Source organism: Rhincodon typus, chromosome 38 (assembly GCF_021869965.1).
Source record: "Rhincodon typus isolate 14 chromosome 38, sRhiTyp1.1, whole genome shotgun sequence".
NCBI classification, from domain to species: domain Eukaryota; kingdom Metazoa; phylum Chordata; class Chondrichthyes; order Orectolobiformes; family Rhincodontidae; genus Rhincodon; species Rhincodon typus.
Window position 1 is genome coordinate 5,190,319 of NC_063369.1, and position 24,757 is coordinate 5,215,075.

A 24,757-nucleotide genomic window follows, 5' to 3' on the forward strand; every position below is an offset into this window, starting at 1 on the left:
GCTTGGCCTGCTGTGTTCATCCAGCTCTACACCTTGTTAAATCAGCACGGTTACATTGCTATCGACCACCAGGGCCTTGAACCGGCTGCTGAGCTGAATGTTCTCCACAAGGGGGCGGCATATCCCTTCTGCAGCCACACGGCTGCTCCCCTGTTGGTTCAAAGTAAGCCAGGTGTGCATTTCTGTAGCACCCTTCATGGCCACAGAACACCTCCATAATCCCCTCACAGACAACGAAGCACCTTCAGAGAGTCGTCACTGCTGCAACCTGGGAAAAAAAGCAGCTAATTTGTGCACAGCAAGCTCCCAAAAAACAGAAACTTGGGGGTGATCAATTCAGATGATGGGCCATCGAATGAAATGCTAACTCTGTTTGTTTCCACGCTCGCTGAACTTTTCTTCGGTAAATTCAAAGTTACGTTTATATAGCAATCACTCTTTGTTGTAGCTGCAACGAGGTCAGCCAACGGGGCCTCATTGAGTATGAGTTCCCTGACTGGGGCTGTTAACCTGGTCCAATCAGAGAGCCCCAGCTGTCAGATATAAACAGGAGGGTCAGAGGTTCTGCTCACTCTGAGAGCTGGCTCTAAATGAGGCAGCACCAAAGTCAAGGACTGTTCAAGTGTAAATAAAGGGTAACTTGGTGACGGCACAGTGAGTTCTATAGAGTTATTTCACTCTTCTTCGAGGTAACGCCATGGACATGTTCACATCCTGAGACATAGGACCGGGGTTTCAGTGCAGTATGTCATTTGACCATGCAGCACTCCCTCAGCACTGGCCTGCAGCTGTCTGTGTGGAATGTTTCACAGCCAAGTCTCTGGGGTGGAAGACGACAGATAGACAGACTGAGTCACAGCTGACAGAGGAGTGAGCAATGGATGGATTGTGCCCCACCAATAAAGATGGACAGGGTGAATAGCCAAGGTCTTTTCCCCGGGGTAGGGGAGTCCAAAACTAGGGGGCATTGGTTTAAGGTGAGGGGGGAAAGATTTAAAAGGGATCTAAGGGGCAACTTTTTCACGCAGAGGGTGGTGCATGTATGGAATGAGCTGCCAGGGGAAGTGGTGGAGGCTGGTACAATTACAACATTTAAAAGGTATCTGGATGGGTACATGAATAGGAAGGGTTTAGAGGGACATGGGCCAAACACTGGTAAATGGGACTAGGTCAGATTGGGATGGATGGTTGGCATGGATGAGTTGGACTGAAGGGTCTGTTTCCATTCTGTATGACTCTAAATCTCAATGAACGGTTGATGTGATTGAAATGCTAACATAAAATGAAACTCCACTTACCACCGAAAGACAGAGCAAACCAACCAGCTCTTCCATCTAGAAGGACAAGGGCAGCGGATGCACAGGAACACTACCCTCTACAAGTTCCCCTCTAAGCCAATCACCATCCTGACTTGGAAATCCATTGCCATTCCATCAGTGTCACTGTGTCAAAATCCTGTGATTCCCTACCTAATGGCACTGTGGGTGTCCCTGCTCCCCAAGGATTCAAGAAGGCAGCTCGTCACCACTTTCTCTAGAGCAATTAGGGATGGGCAATAAATGCTGGCCTACACCCATTGAACCATAATTCCTACAGTGTGGATACAGGCCATTCAGCCCATTGAGACCACACCCAGACCCACCCTATCCCTGTAACCCTGCATTTCCCATGCCCAATCCACCTAACCTACACATCCTTAGATACTATGGGCAATTTAGCATGGCCAATCCACCTAACCTGAATGTTGTTGGACTGCGGGAGGAAACGCTCACAGGCACGGGGAGAATGTGCAAACTCCACACAGTTGCCTGAACATGAAATCAAGCTCAGGTTCCTGGCACTGTGAGGCATCAGTGCCAACCACTAAGCCACCACGCCATTCAAATCACAGCTGATCTGATTGTACCCTTTATTCTACCTTCCCACGTGTTCCTCTACTGCTTTCACTCTGAATATATTCAATGTCCAAGCCTCCATAGGGAAGATAATTTCAAAGATTAACCACTTTCTAAGAGGAAATAAGAACTATTTATCCGTTGTCCTCCCAGATCATAGGGCTGCTCTGTCATTACAGGCAGAGAGAAAAAGAGAGAAAGATAATCGGTGGGGAATTTGACGTGAAGGGTTAAAGTTTAATTTGGATAAATGCAAGGTATTGCATTTTGGAAAAACAAACAAGGTTTGGACTTATATAATTTTAAAAAAAGGGCCTTAGGAAGTGTTGTAGAACAGAGAGACCTAGGAGTACAGATTCATAATTCTTTGAAGTTTGCATCACACATAAGGTGGTTAAGAAGGCATTTAGTACACTTGCCTTCATTGCCCAGACCTTTGAGTATAGGAGTTGGGAAAAAAAAACACAAGAGTGGCTCACATGTGGAATGAACTGCCAGAGGAGGTGGTGTATGCCGGTTCAGTTACAATGTTTATAAGACATTTAGATAAGTACATGAATAAGAAATGTTTGGAGGGATATGGGTCAAATGCAGGCAGGTGGAACTAGTTTAGTTTGGGATTACGGTTGGCATGGACTGTTTGGGCCGAAGGATCTGTTTCTGTGCTCTATGACTCTAAAATCTTCTCTCATTCTTCTAAGATCCAATGGGGACAGACCCAGGCTGTCTTCCTAAAATGGTCTCTTCATCCATGGAATCATGTACTGAAAATGGATTGGTCGAGCCTGAATAATAATGGTAAGGTAGGGGGGAGGTGGTCAGGTCACATAGGGCCACGGAATATGGAAGACAAGACAGACTGTGGACATGTTCTGAAGGACTCACAAGGTGTGTGATTGACTGGAAGTTTTTTTTTCCCATTATTCAATCACAGGATGAGGGCATCACTGGCCAGGCAGCATTTATTGCCCATCCCTAATTGCCCAGAGGGCAGTTAAGAGTCAACTGCACTGCTGTGGGTCTAGAGTCACGTGCAGGCCAGACCAGGTAAGGATGGCAGCTTCCTTCCCTATAAGTCATTCGTGAAGCAGATGGGCTTTTCCGAAAATTAGCAATGGATTCACGGTCATCATTGAATTTTTAATTCCAGATATTTACTGAATTCAAATTTCACCATCTGCTGTGGCAGGATTTGAACCTGGGTCCCCAGAACATTACCTGGGTCTCTGGATTAACAGTCCAGCGATAATACTACCAGGCGATAGCCCCCGCCAGTGTGGGAGGTAAGAAGTGAAGCACAAGGCTAGACACTGTGTCCAGTGAAACATTTGGCACTACAGAGCAATGTAATGACTGCAAAATACTTTGAGGCCAATGAGGAATCAGCAAGGCATTAGGCAAGATCAGCTTGTCCCTCAATGGAGGACGCAAAGTTTAACTGTTTTCAAAATGCTCAGCTTTCTTCATAATCCTCTCGTGACGAGTGTGACAGTCTGCACCAAGCTTCATCTGTTGTTGTGAAGAGGAAGATTAGTCATTGAAAATGATGAAAATATCCCCCCAACACGGGATTTAGCCTGCAGCTGACAATTCATTTGGTCATGGGGCCAATTGGATCACTCTTTTGCAAAGGGTTAGTTCAGGCACAATGGACAGAGTGGCCCCCTTCTGTCAGATCCTGTAAGCAGGTGCCTGATACAATTCAGCTTCACAGAGGCTGTAAGATATCACAGGCACTGATTCCCACCACCAGATGTAGTGAGAGAGTGTGTGTGAGAGAGGGAGAGAGATTGAGAGAGAGAAAACCTAGTCTGAATCAGTCACTCTAGGGACAGATTAAGGAGAGATGGACAAAGAAAGAGAGAGAGAGAGAAAGGAAGAGAGGGAAGGTGCAGGGAGAGAGATGGAGATGGTGAGAGAGAGAGAGAAAGAGAAAGAGACAGAGACAAAGTTGGAGAGAGAGAGAGAGAGAGAAAGAGAAAGAGACAAAGACAAAGATGGAGAGAGAGAGAGAGAAAAGGAGACAGGCAGAGAGTGAGAGAGAGAGGAAGAGAAAGAGAATGAGGCAGAATGAGAGAAGGAGAGATAGATAGAGAGAAAGAAAGAGACAGACACGCAACACCAAACACACACACTATACTAGTAAAGTCAATCCACGAGAACCAATGTGTGAGAAGATTGTGAAGGAGACTGTCCAAAAGAGAGTAAAGGCTTGTAAAGCCGTACAGAGGCCATGCTGAGCAGGTCATTGTTAGATTCTAGCTGGCTAACCCAACAACGCACACATACAACTTACCCTGTCCCCTTTGGGTCCCATGTCACCTTTGTAACCAGGGAATCCATCTTCTCCCTTTAATAAAACACAAAATTCAAACATCGATGATTAGACGAATGAGCAATGTCTTCAGCTTCACACTCAAAACATGAAAAAACAGGGAATCTAACATATTAAGGCAGCAAAGAGGTCAGTAAACTACTTTTTGAAGTGGTTTATCCTTGCTTGAGCAAGGGGAGATGATGCACTACAAGATGGATTCTCTACAGGCTGTGGCCTGGATTCTTTCATGCACCATCTGAGCCCAAGGGAAAACCAGGAAGCCACCCTCACAAGCTGCCTCTCCATACCTTCGATATGCTCCTGACTCAGAGACAGTGAAGACACTCCAATGGCAGCGTCTTTACACTTCCCAAAGTAGAAATGCAGGGTGGAACATACTTAGCAACCCCAATTTTTTTTTAGTTCATTCACGAAATGAGGGCATCGCTGGCTAGCCCAGTATTTATTGCCCAGAGGGCAATTAAGTGTCAACCACATTGCTGTGGGTCTGGAGTCACATGGAGTCAGATCAGGTAAGGATGGTAGTTTTCTTCCCTAAAGGACATTAGTGAATCCAGATGCGTTTTTCAAAGCAGTTAGCAATGGTTTCACTAGACTGTTATTTCCAGATTTTTATTGAATTTAAATTCTACCATCTGCCATAGCAGGAATCAAACCTGGATCCCCAAAACATTTCATGGGTCTTTGGATTAACAGTCCAGCGATAATACCACTAGGCCATCACTTATCCCTGAATGGATGAGTTCCTGGAGGCTTCATTATATACAGTCTCTATTCTCACCCCAGTCTCCAATACCTTTATATCTAAGTCGCTTGGGAGAACAGAACTTGAGTATCGCTGAGAAAACACATTTTGTTGAAGCTTCTCATCTTGCACTCATCAGGATAAATTGCAAGAATACCAAATCAAGGGGAAAACCACCATTGGTACTGTCAGAGAGGAGAGTGCTGACTGGTTAGCAAGTGACGACCATTGTCCCAGTGAGTGAAAGATGACATGATTCTATAACATGTCTCAGCTTTGTAACTAACAAATTAAAAAACGTCCGAGAAATTGAAACAAACAATGAAAAATAGGCACAAAAGATTTTCCAGCCATCTGTGTTTTTTGTCATTGTTCCCAATGGTGCTGCGGAGAATGATTGGAGACTCTAGGGCAAGTCTGGAGGGTAGGCAGCTTCAGCTACAAGTTACAAAATGTGGGGCTTTCCTCAAATAAAAACAGAATGCTGGAGAAACTCGGAAGGGTTACATCGGAGTTGAAGTGTTAATTCTGCTTCTCCCTCCTCAGAGGCTGCCAGTCTTGCTGAGTCTCTCCAGCATTTCTGTTTTTGTTTCAGGTGTCTAGCATCTGCAGTGTTATGCTTTTATTTCAGTGGATTTTTCCTCACCTTCTCCCCTTTGTGTCCCTTCAGTCCTCTGACTCCATCAGCACCCTGCCAAGAGAGGGGAATGCAGGTTAGAGAAGCATCAAACAGGACAGGTGCCTGCATTAAATCCCAGTCAGTGGTTTCTCAGGTGTGTGTGTGTGTGTGTGTTTGTGTGAGTGTGAGTGTGACTGTGAGTGAGTGTGTGTGTGTTTGTGTATCTGTATCTGTGCGTGTCTGTGTGTGTGTGTGAGTGAGTGTGTGTGTGAGAGTGTGTGTGTCTGTGTGCGCGTGTGTGTGTGTGTGTGTGTGTGCGTGTCTGTCTGTTTGGGATTGTGTGTACGGTGTTCTATATCATCGCAAATGTGTTTCTCTGCTACATCCAATCAGAGCCTAGGAACTAAACATTTAGCAAATTGGAAACAGAGTTTCCTTTGAAGGTGTCAGATACATTTTTCAGACAGAAACCTATTACATTAAATTAATGAACACTCAGTGCCACATATTACAATGGATGTTTTAATAAACTGTATTACCTGACACATACAACTTTGTCCAATTTATTTTGTTCCGATCTGTGAGTCCCTAACACTGACACACACACCCACGAAGACACACACACAGACACACCAACAAACAGACACACACACACACACACAGAGCACACAACTGAACAGACAGACACACAAACGTCTGCGCTGAATCATCAGAAAAATCACATTAGCAGCACTTGTCTGGAAGGGTGCAGCCCCAACAACACTTAAGAAGCTTAACACCATCTTGCTTTCATTGCTCAGATCTTTAAGTATAGGAGTTGGGAAGTCATGTGGAGGTTGCACATGACATTGGTGAGGCCTCTTCTGGAATACAATGTCCAGTTCTGGTCGCCCAGTTATACGAAGAATATTATTGAGCTGGAGACTGTTCAGAAGCGATTTACTAGGACGTTGCCAGGTCTGGAAGGTTTGAGTTATAAATTAAGCCTGGGGAGGCTGGGACTATTTTCACTGGAGCGCAGGAGGTTGAGAGGTAACCTTATAGAAGTTTATTAAATTATGAGGGGTATAGATAGGGTTAATGGTAGGTGTCTTTTCTCTAGGATAGGGGATTTCAAGACTAGGGGACACATTTTTAAGTCGAGTGGAGAGAGATTTAAAAAAGACATGAGAGGTATTTTTTTTTATAAAGAGGGTGGTTTACGTGTGGAAATAAACCTCCTGAGGAAGTGGTGAATGTGGGTACAATTACAATGTTTAAAAGATATTTGGATAAGCACATGAATAGGGGAAGTTTGGAGGGATATGGGCCAGGAGGAGAGAGGTAGAGCTGCTTTAGTTTGAGATTATGTTCGGCATGGATTGGTTGGACCGAAGGGTCTGTTTCCGTGCTATATGACTCTATGACCATCCAGGACAAAGCAGCCTGCTTGATTGGCACCACATCTACAAGCATCCACTCCCCTCCACCACAGAAGCTCAGTAGCAGCAGTGTGTACTATCTACAAGATGCACTGCAGAAATTCACCAAAGATCCATAGCAGGAACACTACCACCTGCAAGCCACCACAATGCAGAGTTGGAAATATTTTGCCATACTTTCAGCATCGCTGGGTCAAAATCTTAACAGTGTTGAGTCTATCTACAAAATATGGGGTATGGTTGTAGGGTTGTATAATAATGTGGTGTTAACACATACACATACACACACACACACGTACACACACACACACAAAATCAATCATAGATTGCATGCTCATATCCATTGCAAACTTTTCATACATTTTGCGATGTTCTTACCTTGACACCTCTGACCCCAGGATATCCAACTGGACCCTGTGCACCAGGAGGGCCCTGTTAAAAAAAAACATTTTTGATGACATTTACAGTGAACAGACAATTGCATTTTAAGAGAAAAAATAAACAGGAACATTCTTTCCTGTAGCAGAACACTAGAGTCAGTTGGATTAAGGGGAAGACTGAGAGTTAAACCGTTACCCTAATGCAATAACAGGCAACTCAGAACTTCTGCATCACTTACAATCTTTAAGTTTACAATACACGCCTTCTCCAGAATTCAGGCTGAGCTCATTCCACAGTCAGCAATTCTGCAAAGGACATTATAACCAGCAGCCAAGCGTAGACAGGCTATTTGACAGTGTTGGGCAATGCAGTAAAGACCTTATACTGTCCGTGCCTGAAATTTGCTGCTTTTTCCAGCAGGAGTCACTGGATAGAGGCTGAGTGCGGGATTACGGAGTGCATGATGCTAAGGGACAGTGAGATACCAAGGGCTGTATCGAGGCACAGTATTTCCTTAAGCGGCTGCCATGAGGAATACTCCTTCCTTCCGATTCTCCCCACGGCCAGGAACACAGCTCTCCACATCTGCCCATAACAGCTGGGACTTGGAGAACCCGCTCACAGCATGGGAACAAAGTGTAGCCGCACAGCCCAATGCGTGTGAAATACTGAGTGGGCAGGACAGGGAGTCCTGAGGAAGACTGCAGCTGCAGCAAGTCTCAAACAGCAGCAGAGGCAAGTCCAGCACATGCTCGGGCACTGCAGAAACAATCCTTATCCTGGCCCTTGTCTCAGAGTCAGAGCATCGGGATGGGGTTCCAGCTCCATCCCAGTGATCTGAGCATCCAACATAAGGCTGGTACCCCCACACCCCTCAAGGGCAGGACTGCGCTACAAATCCAGAGTACCATTCTGGACGAGATATCAAACATTCCCCCCCACCCCAGCAAAGCATGCAGGATCCCATGAAAATTACTTGCAAAGAGAACGGGAGAGTGACATTTACCCCTCAACCAACACCATTGGTCATTATGTCACTGCTGGCCGTGGGAGCTTGCTCTGCACAACTTGGCTGGCGCGTTTCCTTCTACAGCGATCATGCTTTGAGAAGTATTTCATCGGCAACAAAGCACTTTGGGGGTGTCCTCATGTTGAGAAAGATGCTATATAAATGCAGTTGTGTTCTTTCCAACAACAGGCTAGAAGCCCACCTCTCAGTCAAGCTGAGCAAGGCACTAACCCACGACTGGGTTCTAACAGAAACTGCGCTATTTAACCCAGAGAGCCAGCATCTACAGGGAAGTGGTGGCATCAGGAGATACAATAACTAACTCTATTCCGAAGCTGCTGAAAGTTCTGTTCAAGAACCTTAAGGGAAGAAGACAGGCAGAAGGAAAACACTGGCAATTGTAACTGGGAAGGTAGGGTAATCTGTCCAAATGAAAGTAATAAACATTTCGGTTCATCAGCTCACTGTCACAGCACGTAAATCCAGACCACTGCAATCTGCAACATTGCAGGCTAATGTGACCATGATGGTTTCACACGTGACTGTGCATCATAATTTGTGAGAGGAGTTGAAGGCCGAAACCCACCTGATTGGGGGTAAAGCTTGTCATTGAAAACTGCATTCAAACCTGAAGACCTCACTGGAGCACACATTAACCTGATCAATGACACAGACTATACATGCTGGTATCCTTCCTTATTGGCCAGATTTGGGGAAAACAAAGGGACCATCATGCACCTCACTTGGACACATCACATCCCCTATTTGTTGCTTATTTTCGATTTATTTAAGACACAGAGGCTTGTGGTTTCAGCTGTCTCCACACTTAAGCTTAACCATCAAGCACAAACTTAACCAATCAAGTATTGGGAGCATCAAGAGTGTTATGGGCCAGGCCATACCCCCCTCAAAATATTTTAAGAAGGTGGCCAGACCCTAACTTTTTCTTATTTTAAAGGCAAATGTACAGTGCTGTGTTCCAGATGCAATGTGACTGGCTGTTACTCAATGTCAAACAAAACACAATTTATTTAAACACTGTAGTTAAAATACAACGAAAAAAAAGAGGAATTTAGAATAATGTAACTCTATTGGAAAACTTAACAGAATAATAGATACAGTAACTGTTACTAATTAACTATTGTGATATAATAACATCCCATAAACACACCCCATCACAAAAAGGAAAATTCAGACACAGATTCTCACATGCAGTTCTCCAATCCAGGAGGAAAAATAAACAAAAGAAAATTCAGAGAAGCTTGCAGCCAGCAGACATTCACTGAAGCTTCCAACTCTGTTGAGACCCTAATAGCTTCAGATGCTACTCAGAAATCCTGATCTGTGAGAACTGGCCACACCCATTCAGGCTGCATTAATAAAACTCAAGGCCTCCCAAGCTGTTTACTCAAGTGGTCTTCAGTAAGCAGCTCTGTGCCTCTCATTCAATCTCGCTCTTTAAAGAAACCAGAACAAAGTAACCTCTTAAACTGATAGCATCGTTACAAGAGCAAACGGACTCACATAGCCAACCCAGAACTTCAGAACATGACAATCACCACCCATTTACCCCCAGCCACCATCATTCTAGCACTCAGTAAATAACATACCGCATTCCCCTTATCACCTGCTGGACCTTCACGACCAGGATGACCCTGAGAAAGAAACAAAATCATTCTTAACTAAACAGCTTCACTTCAAATCAACACAGTAGCTTTAGCAAAGCATTTCAAGGGCGACAGGCATTTCATGCTCCTTTAAAAGTCTATAAACGGAAACTTCTAACATGATCATCTGCCTGTCCCCAAGAAGTAAATTCCTTGACTTAGTTCCAAAATTTCCAGCTCAATTTGTACGTATTTCAGGAGGTTCCACCAAACAGTCCTCCCTCTTAAACAACCTTCCAGATGCACAATTACAACATTTTTTTTCCTAATTAATAAACTCAGTTATTTAGGGAATATTTAAACAGGAGATGTCTCATAATTCCCCTTTATGGTTTTCCTGGCGAGTGTTGTTCAAAACATTGCCCAGGGGATTAGTCTTCCGTCTCTGGAGACTCCAGAGTAAGTCATGACCAGTTGGCCACACTCCCAGGAGATCTGGCAAGCAGCCCATTCCCAGGCTTTGGGTTAAGAATTGCTGCTGTCTTGGAGAAGCTCCTTTAGCACGTTCTCCTTCCACTGATTTCTGTTTCCACATCAGAAAGTTAGCATCTAATGTTGTCAGATGTAGACACGTGCATCTTCTTAAGGCACAAAAGAGAGCAGGCAACATTCATTGGGCTGTGTATGTAGGAGCAGAGCTTTACAATGGCTATCTCTCTCCTCTGGCCACATCATTGCCCAAGTGTCCTTGGAGAGGGAGCATTACAGTGTCCACTGGCACCCTCAAAGCTTTTAGGGATAGCTGGGCACCTCAGGGATTGGAGTGTATTACTTCCCCTTCCAATAACATTTCGGTTTAATTCCCCTCAGTCTCTCCCATTTTCCTTTTTGTTTCACATTACAGCACCCCAGTGGGTGGTTTTTGTGCCTGTCAATTTGGTGATTGGGATTATTTAAAAGGACCTCAGTTCTTCTCTCATGCATGTGGGCTTCTGAACACAGAGGGTCAAGAAGGGAAGGTGATGTTTGTCCTAAACTAAAGATTTACAACAAGACCTTTATAAACCTCTGCGAGCTTTTGTTGCCGATTATAACATACAAGTCCAAGACAAACGTCTAAGACACTGTCTCTGTGACTCCCTTGTCTGCTCCACACTCCCCACCAGCCCCACCTCCCCCAGCACTTTTCCCTGCAACCGCAGGAAGTGCTAAACCTGCCCCTACACCACCCCCCTCACCCCCATCCCAGGCCCCAAGAAAACCTTCCACATTAAACAGATGTTTACCTGCACATCCGCTAATGTGGTCTATTGTGTCCGCTGTTCCCGTTGTGGCCTCCTCTACATCGGGGAAACCAAACGGAGGCTTGGGGACCGGTTTGCAGAACACCTACGCTTGGTTTGCGACAAACGACTGCACCTCCCAGTCGCGAACCATTTCAACTCACACGCCCACTCCTTGAACGACATGTCCATCCTGGGCCTCCTGCAGTGCCGCAATGATGCTACCCGAAGGTTGCATCTCATATTCTGCTTGGGAACCCTGCAGCCCAATGGTATCAATGTGGACCTCACAAGCTTCAAAATCTCCCCTCCCCCTACCGCATCCCAAAACCAGCCCAGCTCGTCCCCGCCTCCCTAACCTGTCCTTCCTCCCACCTATCCCCTCCTCCCACCTCAAGCCCCACGCCCATCTTCTACCTACTAGCCTCATCCCGCCTCCTTGACCTGTCCGTCCTCCCTGGACTGACCTATCTCCTCCCTACCTCCCCACCTACACTCACCTTTACTGGCTCCATCCCCGCTTCTTTCACCTGTCTGTCTCCTCTCCAACTATCTTCTCCTTTATCCATCTTCTATCCGCCTCCCCCCTCTCCCTATTTATTTCAGAACCCCCTTCCCCTCCCCATTTCTGATGAAGAGTCTAGGCCCGAAACATCAGCTTTCCTGCTCCTCTGATGCTGCTTGGCCTGCTGTGTTCATCCAGCTCTACACCTTGTTATCTCAGATTTTCCAGCATCGGCAGTTCCGACTATCTCTAAGACAAGGGTGTTTGGCCCATTGTTACTATAGGTGCTCTGGAATTGGTATGTCCTATCCAATTGCTCTTTGTATGGATGGAATAAGTGTTGGAAAGGAGAGAAAGGAGACCTCTCTGCCATTTATTATTAAGTCTTTCAAAAAGGTAGCATATCGAGTCAAGTCCCACTGCTCATCAGGCATGTATTCCTGGAGAACATCACCATCGATAACATGTGCAAATAGCAAACAAGGCATAATGTGTATGCACACAGTGCATTTTGACTCCAGGAAGCTTAAAGATTTTTCCTATTTCCTCAATTTCACCCTCCCCGCATCACTGATGCCTTTCCTCAATTTTCCCAGTTATGGTGGACATGATAACATCACTGGATTAATAATTCAGAGGTCCAGGTTGGTGTTCGGGGAGATGGGTTAAAATCCCGTCAATACAGCGTGGAGCTGGAGGAACACAGCAGGACAGGCAGCATCACAGGAGCAGGAAAGTCAACGTTTCGGGTTTACACCCTTCATCAGGCACAGTTAAACTCAGTACTACTGCCTGGGAGCTGTCTTCGACTGTTGTGAAAACCAACTGAGGACACTAATGTCCTTTACAGAAGGAGATCTAGCATCCTTACCCAGTCTGGCCCACATGTGACTCCAGACTGACAGCAATGTGGTTGACTCTTAACTGCCCTCTGAATTGGATCGAGCTCTCTGTTCAAGGGTCATAAGGAGCTGGCAACAAATGCTGGCCTTGCCAGTGATGTGCCAAACCACAAAATAAGAAATAAAATTACAACTGTCCCTCCCTCGATCCTCTCATTTCCTGGTGTCCCTCCCTCAGTTCACTCATTTCCTGGTGTCCCTCCCTCAATCCTCTCATTTACTGATCTCCCTCCCTCAATCCCCACATTTCCTGATGTCCCTCTCAGTCCCTCATTTACTGGTGTCCCTCCCTCAATCCCCTCATTTCCTGTTGTCCCTCCCTCAAAACCCTCATTTCCAGGTGTCCCTCCCTCAATCCCCTCATTTCCAGGTGTCCCTCCTGTAATTCCCCACTAATCCTAGGGACATAAACAGATCCTGCTCATTAAGGGAACACGTGGAGGTTTATTTTCACAATTTGCACCATCCTTTAGAACACTCTGGTGAGAAAAGGATTGCACTGCTCCGTCTATAAAGCTATAATGATTGTTTACACCTCCCATGAGATGAAAAGCACAGACCTCAAAAACCAAATACCAACTTTTAAGACCCAAAAGTAAGATCAAAAAATCAAAAAAAAGCTTCCTTCAAATGTCTGATCTCCACAAAACCTCTCAAACCTAATTGTCTGACACAGCTGCAGCAACATCTCTGTTCAGCAATGTGATTGTCCTGTTAAAACACAGTTGCCGAGCACAATACAGCTGCCAGTGCCTCTCAATGTTATTACATTTGCATAAAAGATTGTCTCCATGCTGGGTTCCTTCACTTCAGTGCGCAGAAGTACAGCAGGTAGTCAGGAGGGGAAATGGAACTTTGGCATTTATTGCTAAAGGAATAGAGTGTATGAGTAGGGGAGTGTTGTTGTGCAGTTGTATAAGGCATTAGTGAGACCACGTGTGGAGTATTCTATAGTGTTCTAGTCCCCTTACTTGAGCAGGGATGTAGCTGCATTGAAGGCAGTTCAGAGAAGGTTAATTCCAGAGATGAAAGGGCTTGCCTCATGAGGAGAGATTGCGTGGTTTAGACCTACACTCACTGGAGTTTAGAAGAATGAGAGGAGATCTAATTGAGGTACAGAAGATGTGAAAAGGGATTTGCAAAGTAGATGTGGACAGGATGTTTCCTCATGTGGGATAATCTAGAACGAGAGGTCATAGCTTTAGGATAAGGGGCAACAGATTTAAAACAAAGATAAGGAGAAACTACTTCTCTCAAAGGGTCGTGAATCTGCCAAATTCACTATCTGACAGTGTGGTGGATGTTGGTCCTTTTTTTGGCAATTATCTCTGCTGGACCCGAAGGCTTTTTCTTTATTTGTTTAATCACTCATGCGATGTGGGTGTCACTGGCAAGGCCTGCATTTGTTATCCACCCCTAATTACCCTGGAACTGAACGGCTTACTTGGCCATTTCAGAGGGTGTTAAGAGTCAATCAGATTGCTGTGGGTCTGGAATCATTTTTAGGCCAGACTGGGTAAGGATGACGGATTTACTGCCAGAGTACAGTGGATGCTGGGAGACAGAATGAATTTGAGGAGGAGACAGGCAGAATTTTGATTTGTTATAAGTAGATTAGGTTATGGGGAACAGGGAGGAAAGTGGAGTTGAGACCGAGATGAGATCAGACATGATTACATTCAACAGCGGAGCAGGCCCGAGGGGCTGAATGGCCTACTCCTGCTCCTAGTTCTTATATATTCAAATGGTTCCTTTCCCACACAGATTCCAAAAGGCCCTTTTGTTAACTCCTGCAATGAAGGTATGATGATGGTTATCCATGAGATAGGAAGAGACAGAAAAGATTGTGACAAACAGGAATTGACAGTGACAGTGACCCCCATCAATAACATGATTTTATATGAAGCCGGCAGTTGGACAAGACTTAACAAGAAGCCCCATAGATGAGCAATGACCAGGTCTGGCCATTACACAGAAACAAGAAAAAGGTGGGGAAAACCAAGCCACTGGAGGCAACTTTAGCAATCAGCACATTTGTAAAACTAGAAAGTGCCGAAGAAACTCAATCAGTCCGTGGAGAGAGAAACAGAGTAAACATTTTCAGTCCATGACTGCTCTTGCTCTGAAGAAAAGTCATACCAGGACACAAAATATTAATTCTGTTTCTCTCTGCACAGACGCAACCAGATTTGCTGAATTTCTCCAGCACTTTCCAATTTTATTTAGGGTTCCCAGCACCTAGAGGATTTTGTTTTGAAGTGAAGTCCATAAACTGGCGAGTGAGCCCCTATAATATCAGGTACTAACAGACAACAACCTCAATATAGTGGAAAGGTTGGCATGCTCATCGTCAGACAGTCAACACCATATCTCACCGGAGGACCATCTGCTCCAATCAGACCCAGCAGACCCTGCTTGCCTGGAGGACCCTGCAAAGTTTGCAAAAAAAGAAACAAGACGTCAGTCAGACCAAATCAAACAGCATTATACAGAGAGAAAATCTCAGCCACCTTCTCTCTCCTCTGAGCCAGCACGTCTAATATCTCTCAGCACAGAATGCAGCTTGGATGTGTGCGGAGGCTGTGGATCCAATGGCATATCATTAAGACGAACAGTGTAGCATCATAACAGATAAATATAGATGTAGCAAATCCTACCCACCCTCTGCTCATTCAATTGCAACTGAAATTGTTGCAACACTGGTCACTGGAACGTGCACAGTTAGAGATGAAAGCACATATTAGCAGTGCAGTGGTGAGTAACATTGATTCATTTCTACATTATCGGAATGAGTTTAATGGACTGCAAAATGTGAAACCTTGGATGCAGGTTTGCTGTGACAAACCTGAACTCAAATTCTGGATGTGCATGATAAATCTCAATTGTAATGGGAACAGTGTAAAGCAAGATGCCACAAACAGCCATGAGCTCAATTGGCAGATACACTGAGGTGCACAAAGTTCTGAGGGACAATAGATAGGGAGGAACTTTTCCCCTCAGTAGATGGATCAATAGTAGGGGGTGCAGTTTTAAGGTAAGAAGCAGGAGGTTTAGAAGGCATTTGAGGATAACATTTCTTTCACCCAGAGGGTGGTGAGTATCTGGTACTCGTTGCTTGAAAGGATGTTGGCAACAGGAGCCCTCAAGACAGTTAATAACGATCTGGATGGGCACCTCAAACACCCTAACATACAAGGCTATGGGCTAAGTGCTGGAAAATGGGATTAGAATAGATTGATGCTTGATGACTGGCGCAGACATGATGGGCCAAATGGCCTTTTTCAGTGCTGTTAGAACTCTGCTACTCTATAATCTGTTCTATTAGCAAAAAATGGATGAGGGATAAATGTTGCTCAGAAAAGCTCCCAATCTTCTTCCTTGTGGCAAGTGCCAGGAGATCTTTAACATTTCCCCAGGAAAGCAAACAGGGTTTAAATACTCATCCAGAATATTGTAAATGCTACAAATATTCCTGGTGCTAATGTATCAAATGCCTTTTAACTATGGGCAGCCCCAGTGGAAATCTCAAAGTTTCTGTCCCACCACTGCAAGGTGTCATACTTTGTCCTTTCTCTCCTACCTACTGCTCGGTCCATCACAATGCCATTATACTCAGGTACACAGCAAAAAGCATACGTATGAACAGAGTTAAGCAGTAGGCCATTCAGCCCCTCTAGCCTCCTCTGCCATTTAACAGGATCATGGAAAACCCCAGTTTGGGTTTCAAATTCCACATTCCCATCGACTCCGGGTAACCCTCGATTCTCCTGCCTAGCAAAACAAAACTGTCCATCTTTATCCTCAAAATATTCAATGGCCCGCCTTCCTGAGGCACAGAATTCCAAAATCACACAACCCTCCAAGAGACAGAAAATACTTTTGCCCGGTCTTTGTCCTGAAGGGGCGAGCCGCAATTTTGAAACTACAGCCATTTGAGAACTTACCTTTTCACCAGGAAGTCCAATGGGGCCTTGAGGTCCAGGAAAGCCCTGCAAGCAGAAAAGATAAACTTGCTTCACAAAGAGAGGACAGACACTGATCTCAGGAAGCCTGTTTGGTGTAGTGGCTCCAACGCATTCCCAGGGGCGTGAGGAACAGAAATAACCTCTAAGAGCCTAATAATCTGACCTGAAGCTAACTCAGGGCTCCACTTACTTACCTACTGGTTTGACCAGTCTGAGTGGCAGGCACTCAGCAGTCTGGGCAGCTTTTTAAATTTTAAAAGCACCGTCATGCATTTGGTGACTCAATCCCCAATGGCATTCAAGACCTGGAGTCGGCAGCTTGAGGAATATTGGGAACGCAGAATTTCAAAATGCAGCAAGAGTGTGCAATTACCCTTTTAAGAAGTCTCTCCTTCAATGGATGTGCAATATAATTTGGTAATTAAAGAGGTATGACTCATTATTATAGAATCACCTAACAGCAAGAATTTAAAATTTAACTAGATTATACTGAGTGTGATGGATGGATAGGGATGGACTGCCAAGGAGAACAACAGGAGTCTAATTGGATCAGCATATCCTGGAGAAGGAATGCATCGAGTTTATTGAAGAATGTGAAATTGGCTAGATCTTGGGATTTGGCAAAAGGACTACAGTAGTCATTGTCCGTCCTGCGGATTCTCACTTTCCATCACGTCCCCGATTTTCAATAACTGGCCACTACCCAGTCACAACAACATGATTTAAATAATACCTTATAACACGTCACAACAACAGAGCAGTAGGGGCACAGGATGGCTCTGTGGTTAGCACTGCCGCCTTACAGCACCAGGGGCCTGGGTTCAATCCCACCCTCAGGCAACTGTCTGTGTGGAGTTTGTACATTCTCCCCGTGTCTGTGTGGGTTTCCTCCCACAGTCCAAAGATGTGCAGGTTAGGGTGGATTGGCCATGGGAAATGCAGGGTTACAGGGATAGGATAGGATGGGATGCTGTTCAGATGGTTAGTGCAGGCTCAGTGGGCCAAGTGGCCTTTATCTGCATTATCAGGGTTCTATAATTGCACCCTGACAACTGAGTCCCCAACTTTATTTTTAAAAAAAATAGTTTCTGGAAAATTTGTTAATAGGCAGATTTAATAGAAGATGTTCTGTCTTTCACCCCTTAATTCGATTAAGAACATCTGCGACCCAACCGAGTCCAAAATGTCATTGACAGTGCTGCAGCAGTGACTGAAGAACATTTCATTTTCTCCGGGTAAGAGGCTCCTCAATAACCTTACAGCGTTTCAGTGCTTTCTCACCTGAGGTCCTGGGTTGCCTTGTTGTCCTGGAGGTCCAGGTTCACCTTGAAGACCCTGAGGATGGAAGGTAGACAGAAGATAAATCTCTAATTATCCAGGCTACAGCTGTGAAGTGCTCACCTTCATTTCTCAAGTGGGCTGAAACAGCTGGGTCTGTACAGTGTACAGAAACTCAGGCATGGAGTGCATAGTCACTGCAATACAGAGGCTAAGTACAGCTTGGGGGATTGCTTTTTCATTCAGTCTGCTATCACGGCCCCCAAACATCTGGTCATTATAATAATTCGGGAAGCCCGACAGGAAAGGAATATTGTTTATTGTCGAACGCCAACAGTGAGCTACTACTTGTGGTCTACAAAGGCTGGTCCCAGCCCAGGATGGACAGCCTGCAGACTCACCCCTGCACTCACTTTATTTCTTAGAATTTATAAAAACCTATTTTCCTCAACAACCTGCTCAGCAATGTAATTACACACTGGTGGAATTTGAACCCAGGCCTCTCAGTCTAGGGGTAGGGACACTACCACTATGCTACAAGAGGGCCCTCTTGATCTGCTTATCCTCTTTTTCTCCCCCTATTTTTCCTAATCAACCTGTTCAGAGATGTTTTCACACACTTCTGGAGCAGGTGGGACTTGAACCCAGGCCTCCAGACCAGGGATAAGGACACTACCACTGCACCACAAGAGGGCTCTTTTAGAGGTTCCCTGGACTAACCTGCATCCCTTTGCATTTTGCAATCAACCTGTCAGAGATAACATTTCACAGCTCTGGAACAGGTAGGACTTGAACTCAGGACTCCTGGCTCAGTGGTACAGACACTACCACTGCACCACAAAAGGGCTTTGAAATAGCCTTTAATTTTTTAAAAAACCTTATTTTTCTAATGAGCCCTTTCAGAGATGTTATTACACACCTTTGGAGCAGGTGGGATATGAACCTAGGCCTCCCAGGGACTCTATCACCATGACACATGAGGGCCCTCTGGGTCTGCTTAATGAAGGGCTCAGGTGATGAGTTCGAACTGGGCAGGCCATTGCCAGTAACCAAGGGAATTCATGCTGATCGAGCTCCACAGGAGATTAATTAGTGATTCCCCATGGGGATAGCACAGTTTCTTTTGGTCCAACTCTCTGCTTGACTCCCACACTCTGATCTCTCTGTCCTTGATCTGCTCTGATGTTCCAATGATGATAGGCGTTGAGTTTGCCAATGTTAGATCACAGTTATCACTCACATCTTGTTAGAAGGCAGGTCATGGCAAAGGCTGTGCCATTTGTTCAATCTCTCCTGTCTACCAACCTTTCACAAAACCTTCCTCTTTTTCTCACCTCACTCCCCTGTTTTTACATTGAATTAAAACCTGTTACAGCTCTGATTTTTTTTCCTCAGTTCTGGTGAAGAGACATTTACCTGAGATGTTGGGTTAGAGTTTGGCATGAAGGTGGATGCAGGTTTGGAGATATGTGCACTAGAAATGTCGTGCTGGTTGCTCAACATATTGATGCCTCCTCAGAAATATTCCCCAGAGTCGTCTCCTAGCACATGACATCCGACCATCAAGATGACCGATCCCAAAATCAAAAGTTATTTTGCCACAAATGCATGGTTTGGTGAGAACTGCAGGACTCCCATGGTATGTCAATACTCGTGCAGGAAGGTGAGATGGTTACACAGAAAGGGGTCCTTCACCGATGTATCAGCTAATCCGTGAATGAGTAAAGAGGATCTCATTCAATTGTCATGGAGTTGTTTCCCTGGAGTCAGAGCCCTCAGAGACAAGTGCCAAACGTAAGGTGCTGAGTCAGTCTGGAGCACTCTACCCTGGCAGGAAGACTTTGCATTGGAGGTGAATGTAAGTTGCATTGGAGGTGAATGTAAGTTGCATTGGAGATGGGTTTAAGGTGCATTGGAGGTTGAGTGTAAGTTGCATTGGAAGTGGGTTTAAGGTACATTGGAGTTGGGTGTGAGCTGCATTGGAGGTGGGTATGAGTTGCACCAGAGATGAATGTAAGTTGCATCGTGGTGAGTGTAAGTTGCATTGGAGATGGGTATAAATTGCAAAGGAGGTGGGTTTAAGGTGCATTGGAGGTGGGTGTGAGCTGCATTGGAGGTGGGTGTGAGCTGCATTGGAGGTGGGTGTGAGTTGCACCAGAGATGAATGTAAGTTGCATCGGAGATGGGTATAAATTGCAAAGGAGGTGGGTTTAAGGTGCATTGGAAGTGAGTGTAAGTTGCATTGGAGGTGACTGTAAGGTGCATTGTAGATGAGTGTACATTGCATTGGAGGTGGGTACAAGTTCCATTGGAGGTGAGTGTATTTGAGGCTCTCTCAAGAAATTGGCCCACCACATCTATGTTCTGCCTCCCGGACATGCCCTGCTGTCCTTAACTGGTCAGCAATTGTGGAGGTAAATCAGCAATTGGTCGCCTCCCTCAGGATTCAGCTGAATATTGCAGAATGACCTCAAGTTGGTGGGAGGGTCTCATCCCAGAACCAGTACCAGAGGTTGGGTTCTTGACGTTTTTGGGAAAGTCCACTCCACAGCTTATTTTCCTCTTTCCACTGAAGCTGCCTGACCTGCTGAGCCTTTCCAACATTTTCCATTATTTCTGCTTTCCAGCAGCCGCTGAGTTTCCCCTTTGGAGGCTTGGAGGCGACCTGGTGAAGGCTTACAAAGTCACAAGAGCACTGCACTGTGCAACTCACAACAGTTTATTTCAGAAAGGCCAGGAGACATGAATCAAGATCCAAAAAGGTGCTGTGTGAAGGTTGGGCCCCCCTCTCAGGATACCAGCTAATATTATTCCACAGGAGATACCACCAACACAGATTACCTGGTCTATGTATCCCTCTGTCATTTTTGGGATCTTCCTGTGCGAACACCGGCCGCCATGTCTGTATGTAAAACAGTTTATTGCATTTCACAAGCTCGCCATGCCCTGCGAATTACCTTGAGATATTGTTGGGACTTGAAAGGCAGTTTATTGATAACTGATACCCAAGTCCCATGGGAAGTGGGGAATTTGTTGACATATTTGAGATTGACTCAATCACCTGTCAAAACTGTTGAGCTTGCAGGAATTTGTCATAATTTTTAATGAATTTAAACCTGCCGTTAAAACATGTACTGCTTGAACGTATTTCAAAAGCACGATTACTATGTTGGTGAAGTAATTGTAAACTTCTTCTGCTTCAGTGAAATGATCTAACTGGGAGGGGAGGGGAGGGTGAGTGCGGAGCTTTTTATAGCCTGTTCACTTTACTGGAGTGTATATTCATGTGCAACGGCATAACCACAAGGTAAAATGTGTGCTCTTACGCACTGCAATACAGTCCTGTGCATGAAACGCTACAGGAGCTGTCAGTTGAGCCAGTCCAATGTCTCAGGGGCAATTAGGGATAGGCAACAAATGCTCACCCAGCCAGCGATGCCCGTGTCCCAAAGTAATATCCTGATTTGGAAATATATCGCCGTTACTTCAGGGTCATTGGGTCAAAATCCTAGAATTCCCTCCCTAAGGGCATTATGGGTCAACCCACAGCAGGAGGACTGCAGCGGTTCAAGAAGGCAGCTCACCCCCACCTTCTCAAGGGGCAACTAGGGATGGGCAAGAAATGCTGAATAAAATAAAAACTCAGGAAAGCCGTGTCATACCATTCCCATTACTTTGCTGTTTCACTGTCAGCATGGAGCCCAGGGAAACATAGTCTTGTTTTATGGGTAATCTGATCCACTATTAAATGAGTTTAAGAATTCCAACACCGATCCTGACAGGATGTTGGTTCAATAACATTTAGCCTCCACCATTGGTGTCGAGAGATGATTTGGCAAAGACATCAAGGAGTCTTCTGCAATGGGCTTAAGATGCAACTCCGTTGAGTCTCTTCCCTGTCTCACTAACAAGTCCTTATAAATCAAACTTAATCTGCACAGAGCTTGTCCTCAACTGAAGTACTTCTTATGAAAGTCTTTGCATTAGAAATGATGGATTAGTAAAACCGTGGAGCACACTGACCTCTGTGGCTGGCTGTAGAATTATATTCGTTAATCCAGTGCGATGGGGGGGATTGGTACAATTTGGGACCACCCTCACATACTCAGGAGTCAGATCAGATGGTCCAGTGGGCTCCCTTGTCTCAGAGGAGCAGCAAGGTTGAAGACCAATATGTCACTTGTCTCTCAGCTACACCTGACAACACAGAGGAATCTGAACATTCAGTTAATACCAATGGAGGGCTCACTGAAGAAAAGTCATACCAGATGTTAACCCTCCCTCTGTGTTTCTCCATTCACAGATGCTGTCAGACCGGCTGCATTTTTCCAGCATTCTCTGTGCTCCTCTCAGATTTTCAGCATCCACAGTGTTTCGCCTTTACTTCTGCAGGCTTCCGACTGTCCCTGGGAATTCGCGAGCAGGCTTTGTCAAAGGAACTTGTTTTGGGTCATCCATTTGTTCTGTATCTCCAAGGGAATGGCAGGGAAGGAGCTTTCTGGTGAAACCAGCTGAAATTTGGAGAGGGAAGTGGGAAAAGTCAGTGCTTCCTTCAAGTGTTGTTCAGCATGGAGGAGCACTGATTCAGCTCTGAGGACAGTAGATGGTACCCAGCAGGAGGTTTCCTTGCCTGTGCTTAACCTGAAACCATGAGACTTCATGGGGCTCCAGACTCAATGTTGCAGACTCCCAAAATGAACTGCCAGAGGAAGTGGTAGATGCAGGTCCAGTTACAACATTTAAAAGACATTTTGACATGTTTGTGAATAGGAAAGATTTGGAGGGATATGGGCCAAATGCAGGCAAGTGGGACTGGTTTAGTTGGACCAAAGGGTCTGTTTTCATGCTATATGACTCTATAACTACATTCTCTCCAGTCTCTGGTCAAAGAGGTTTCTCCAGGATTCTCCACTGGTTTTCCAATCCATCACGTCCCCATCGCTGTAACCTTTCACAAATGTACAACCTTCCGAGATCTCAGCTCTCATCTCATTCCGGCCTCTTGTGTAATCCTGAGTCTCATTATCCCTGCTAGCGGTTGCCATGCTTTCAGCTACCTGGATCCTGGAAATCTCTCCCCAGATTACCAGTTGACCAAGCCTCAGGTTAGCTGTCCTAACAGTTGATTACATGACTCAGTATCAAATTCAGCTTGAAATAACCCTGTGAAGCACCTTGCAATGTTTCCCAGTGTTATTAGGTGCCATCTGAATATAACAAAAGTTGTTATATTTATCAGTGAGCATCACATATTGATGAATCCCCACATTGATTGCCACTGTGAGGGGAAAACTTTTCTCCACCTCGACCATATTGAATTCTTTTTAAAGGTCTCAAAACTGGGCCACTTTTCAGCTTTCTCAAAATTACAGGCAGCTTGTGAATGTTGTTTTATTGGCAATGCAAGTGAGTTACCGAACCTCAATACCATCCAGGACAAAACAGCCCGCTTGATTGGCACTACACCCACAAAAATCCACTCCCTCTATCACTGATGCTCAGTAGCAGCAGTGTATAGTATCTACAAGAAGCACTGCAGAAATTCACCAAAGATCCTCAGACAGCACCTTCTAAACGCACAACCACTTCCATCCAGGACAAGGGCAACAGACACATGGGAACACCCTTCCAAACCACTCACCATCCTGACTTGGAAATATATCGCCATTCCTTCAGTGTTGCTGGGTCAAAATCCTGTAACTCCCTCCCCAAGTGTATTGTGGGTCAACCGCACATGGACTGCAGTGGTTCAAGAAGGCAGCTCACCCCCACCTTCTCAAGGGCAACTAGGGATTGGCAATAAATATTGATCCATCCAGCAACATCAGCATGAATGAACCAATTTTAAAAAATCGTGGAAACATAAAGTCGAAGCAGTCATAAAGTAAATGCAAGTCAAATTTAAAGTGAACCCTTACCAAGTTTCCTTTCTGACCTGGATGACCATCGACACCTGTTATTCCCTGAAACAACCGAAAAAGAAATTCATGTATCTCCATCTCTTACTCTCCAAAGATTAACAAAGTACTTACATTGGTTCATCATAGAATCCCTACAGTGTGGAAACAGGCCATTTGGCCCAACAAGTCCACACTACCCCTCCGAAGAGCATCCCACCCAGACCCATTCCCCTACCCCTGATTTCCCCTTTTCTAACCCACATGACCTAAACATCCCCGGGCACTAGCGGCAATTTCCCATGGCCAATCTACCTTCCCTGCACTTCTTTGGACTGTGGGAGGAAACTGGAGCACCCAGAGGAAACCCACGCAGACACAGGAAGAACGTGCAAACTCCACACAGACAGTTGCCCGAGGCTGGAATTGAATGGAGTCCCTGGCATTGAGGCAGCAGTGCTAACCACTGAGCCACAGTGCCACCTGGTTGGTGCAGGCAAATCGTTCGCAAATCTACAATTCGATGATGATTGGAAGAGGACCAGACTGTTGCATGACTTTACAGATTATTAGTTCCCAACATTGTGCTGGTTACGATTACTTCTTTAAAAGGCTTAAACATTGGGATGGAGTTCCAACATTGGCCAACATCCTCTTGTCAGCTCCCGTTAACTATTCTGAGAGTTGTATTCTTGTTGCCCTCACAGTCTGCTGAGCTCGGTTCTGAAACATCAACTTTTATTTCCAAACATCATTAACCGTCACAACATTCAATAAGGGCCTTTACTCGCCCTTTGGCTATAACAAGACCAGACCATGATCAAACGGTGCTGTATCACTCCCTGCAGTGTTTCCCAATCCATTTCCCCATCACAATGATCCCATATTGAGGCTTAAGCATTGTCGTGACCC

The 24,757-nt window shown here is 45.3% G+C and overlaps 1 protein-coding gene across 1 annotated transcript in view; it reads right to left on the minus strand.

Annotated features, from left to right (window-relative positions):
• Window positions 1-24,757, minus strand: part of LOC109916792 (collagen alpha-1(V) chain-like) — a 259,059-nt gene that overhangs the window by 87,670 nt on the left and 146,632 nt on the right. Inside the window, exons 17-24 of the mRNA XM_048617801.1 lie at window positions 23,867-23,911; window positions 17,952-18,005; window positions 16,650-16,694; window positions 15,081-15,134; window positions 10,019-10,063; window positions 7,397-7,450; window positions 5,625-5,669; window positions 4,192-4,245 (exon numbers count right to left, since the gene is read on the minus strand). Of these exons, the coding sequence (XP_048473758.1) occupies window positions 4,192-4,245; window positions 5,625-5,669; window positions 7,397-7,450; window positions 10,019-10,063; window positions 15,081-15,134; window positions 16,650-16,694; window positions 17,952-18,005; window positions 23,867-23,911 (396 nt within the window). The remainder of the gene's footprint in view (window positions 1-4,191; window positions 4,246-5,624; window positions 5,670-7,396; window positions 7,451-10,018; window positions 10,064-15,080; window positions 15,135-16,649; window positions 16,695-17,951; window positions 18,006-23,866; window positions 23,912-24,757) is intronic.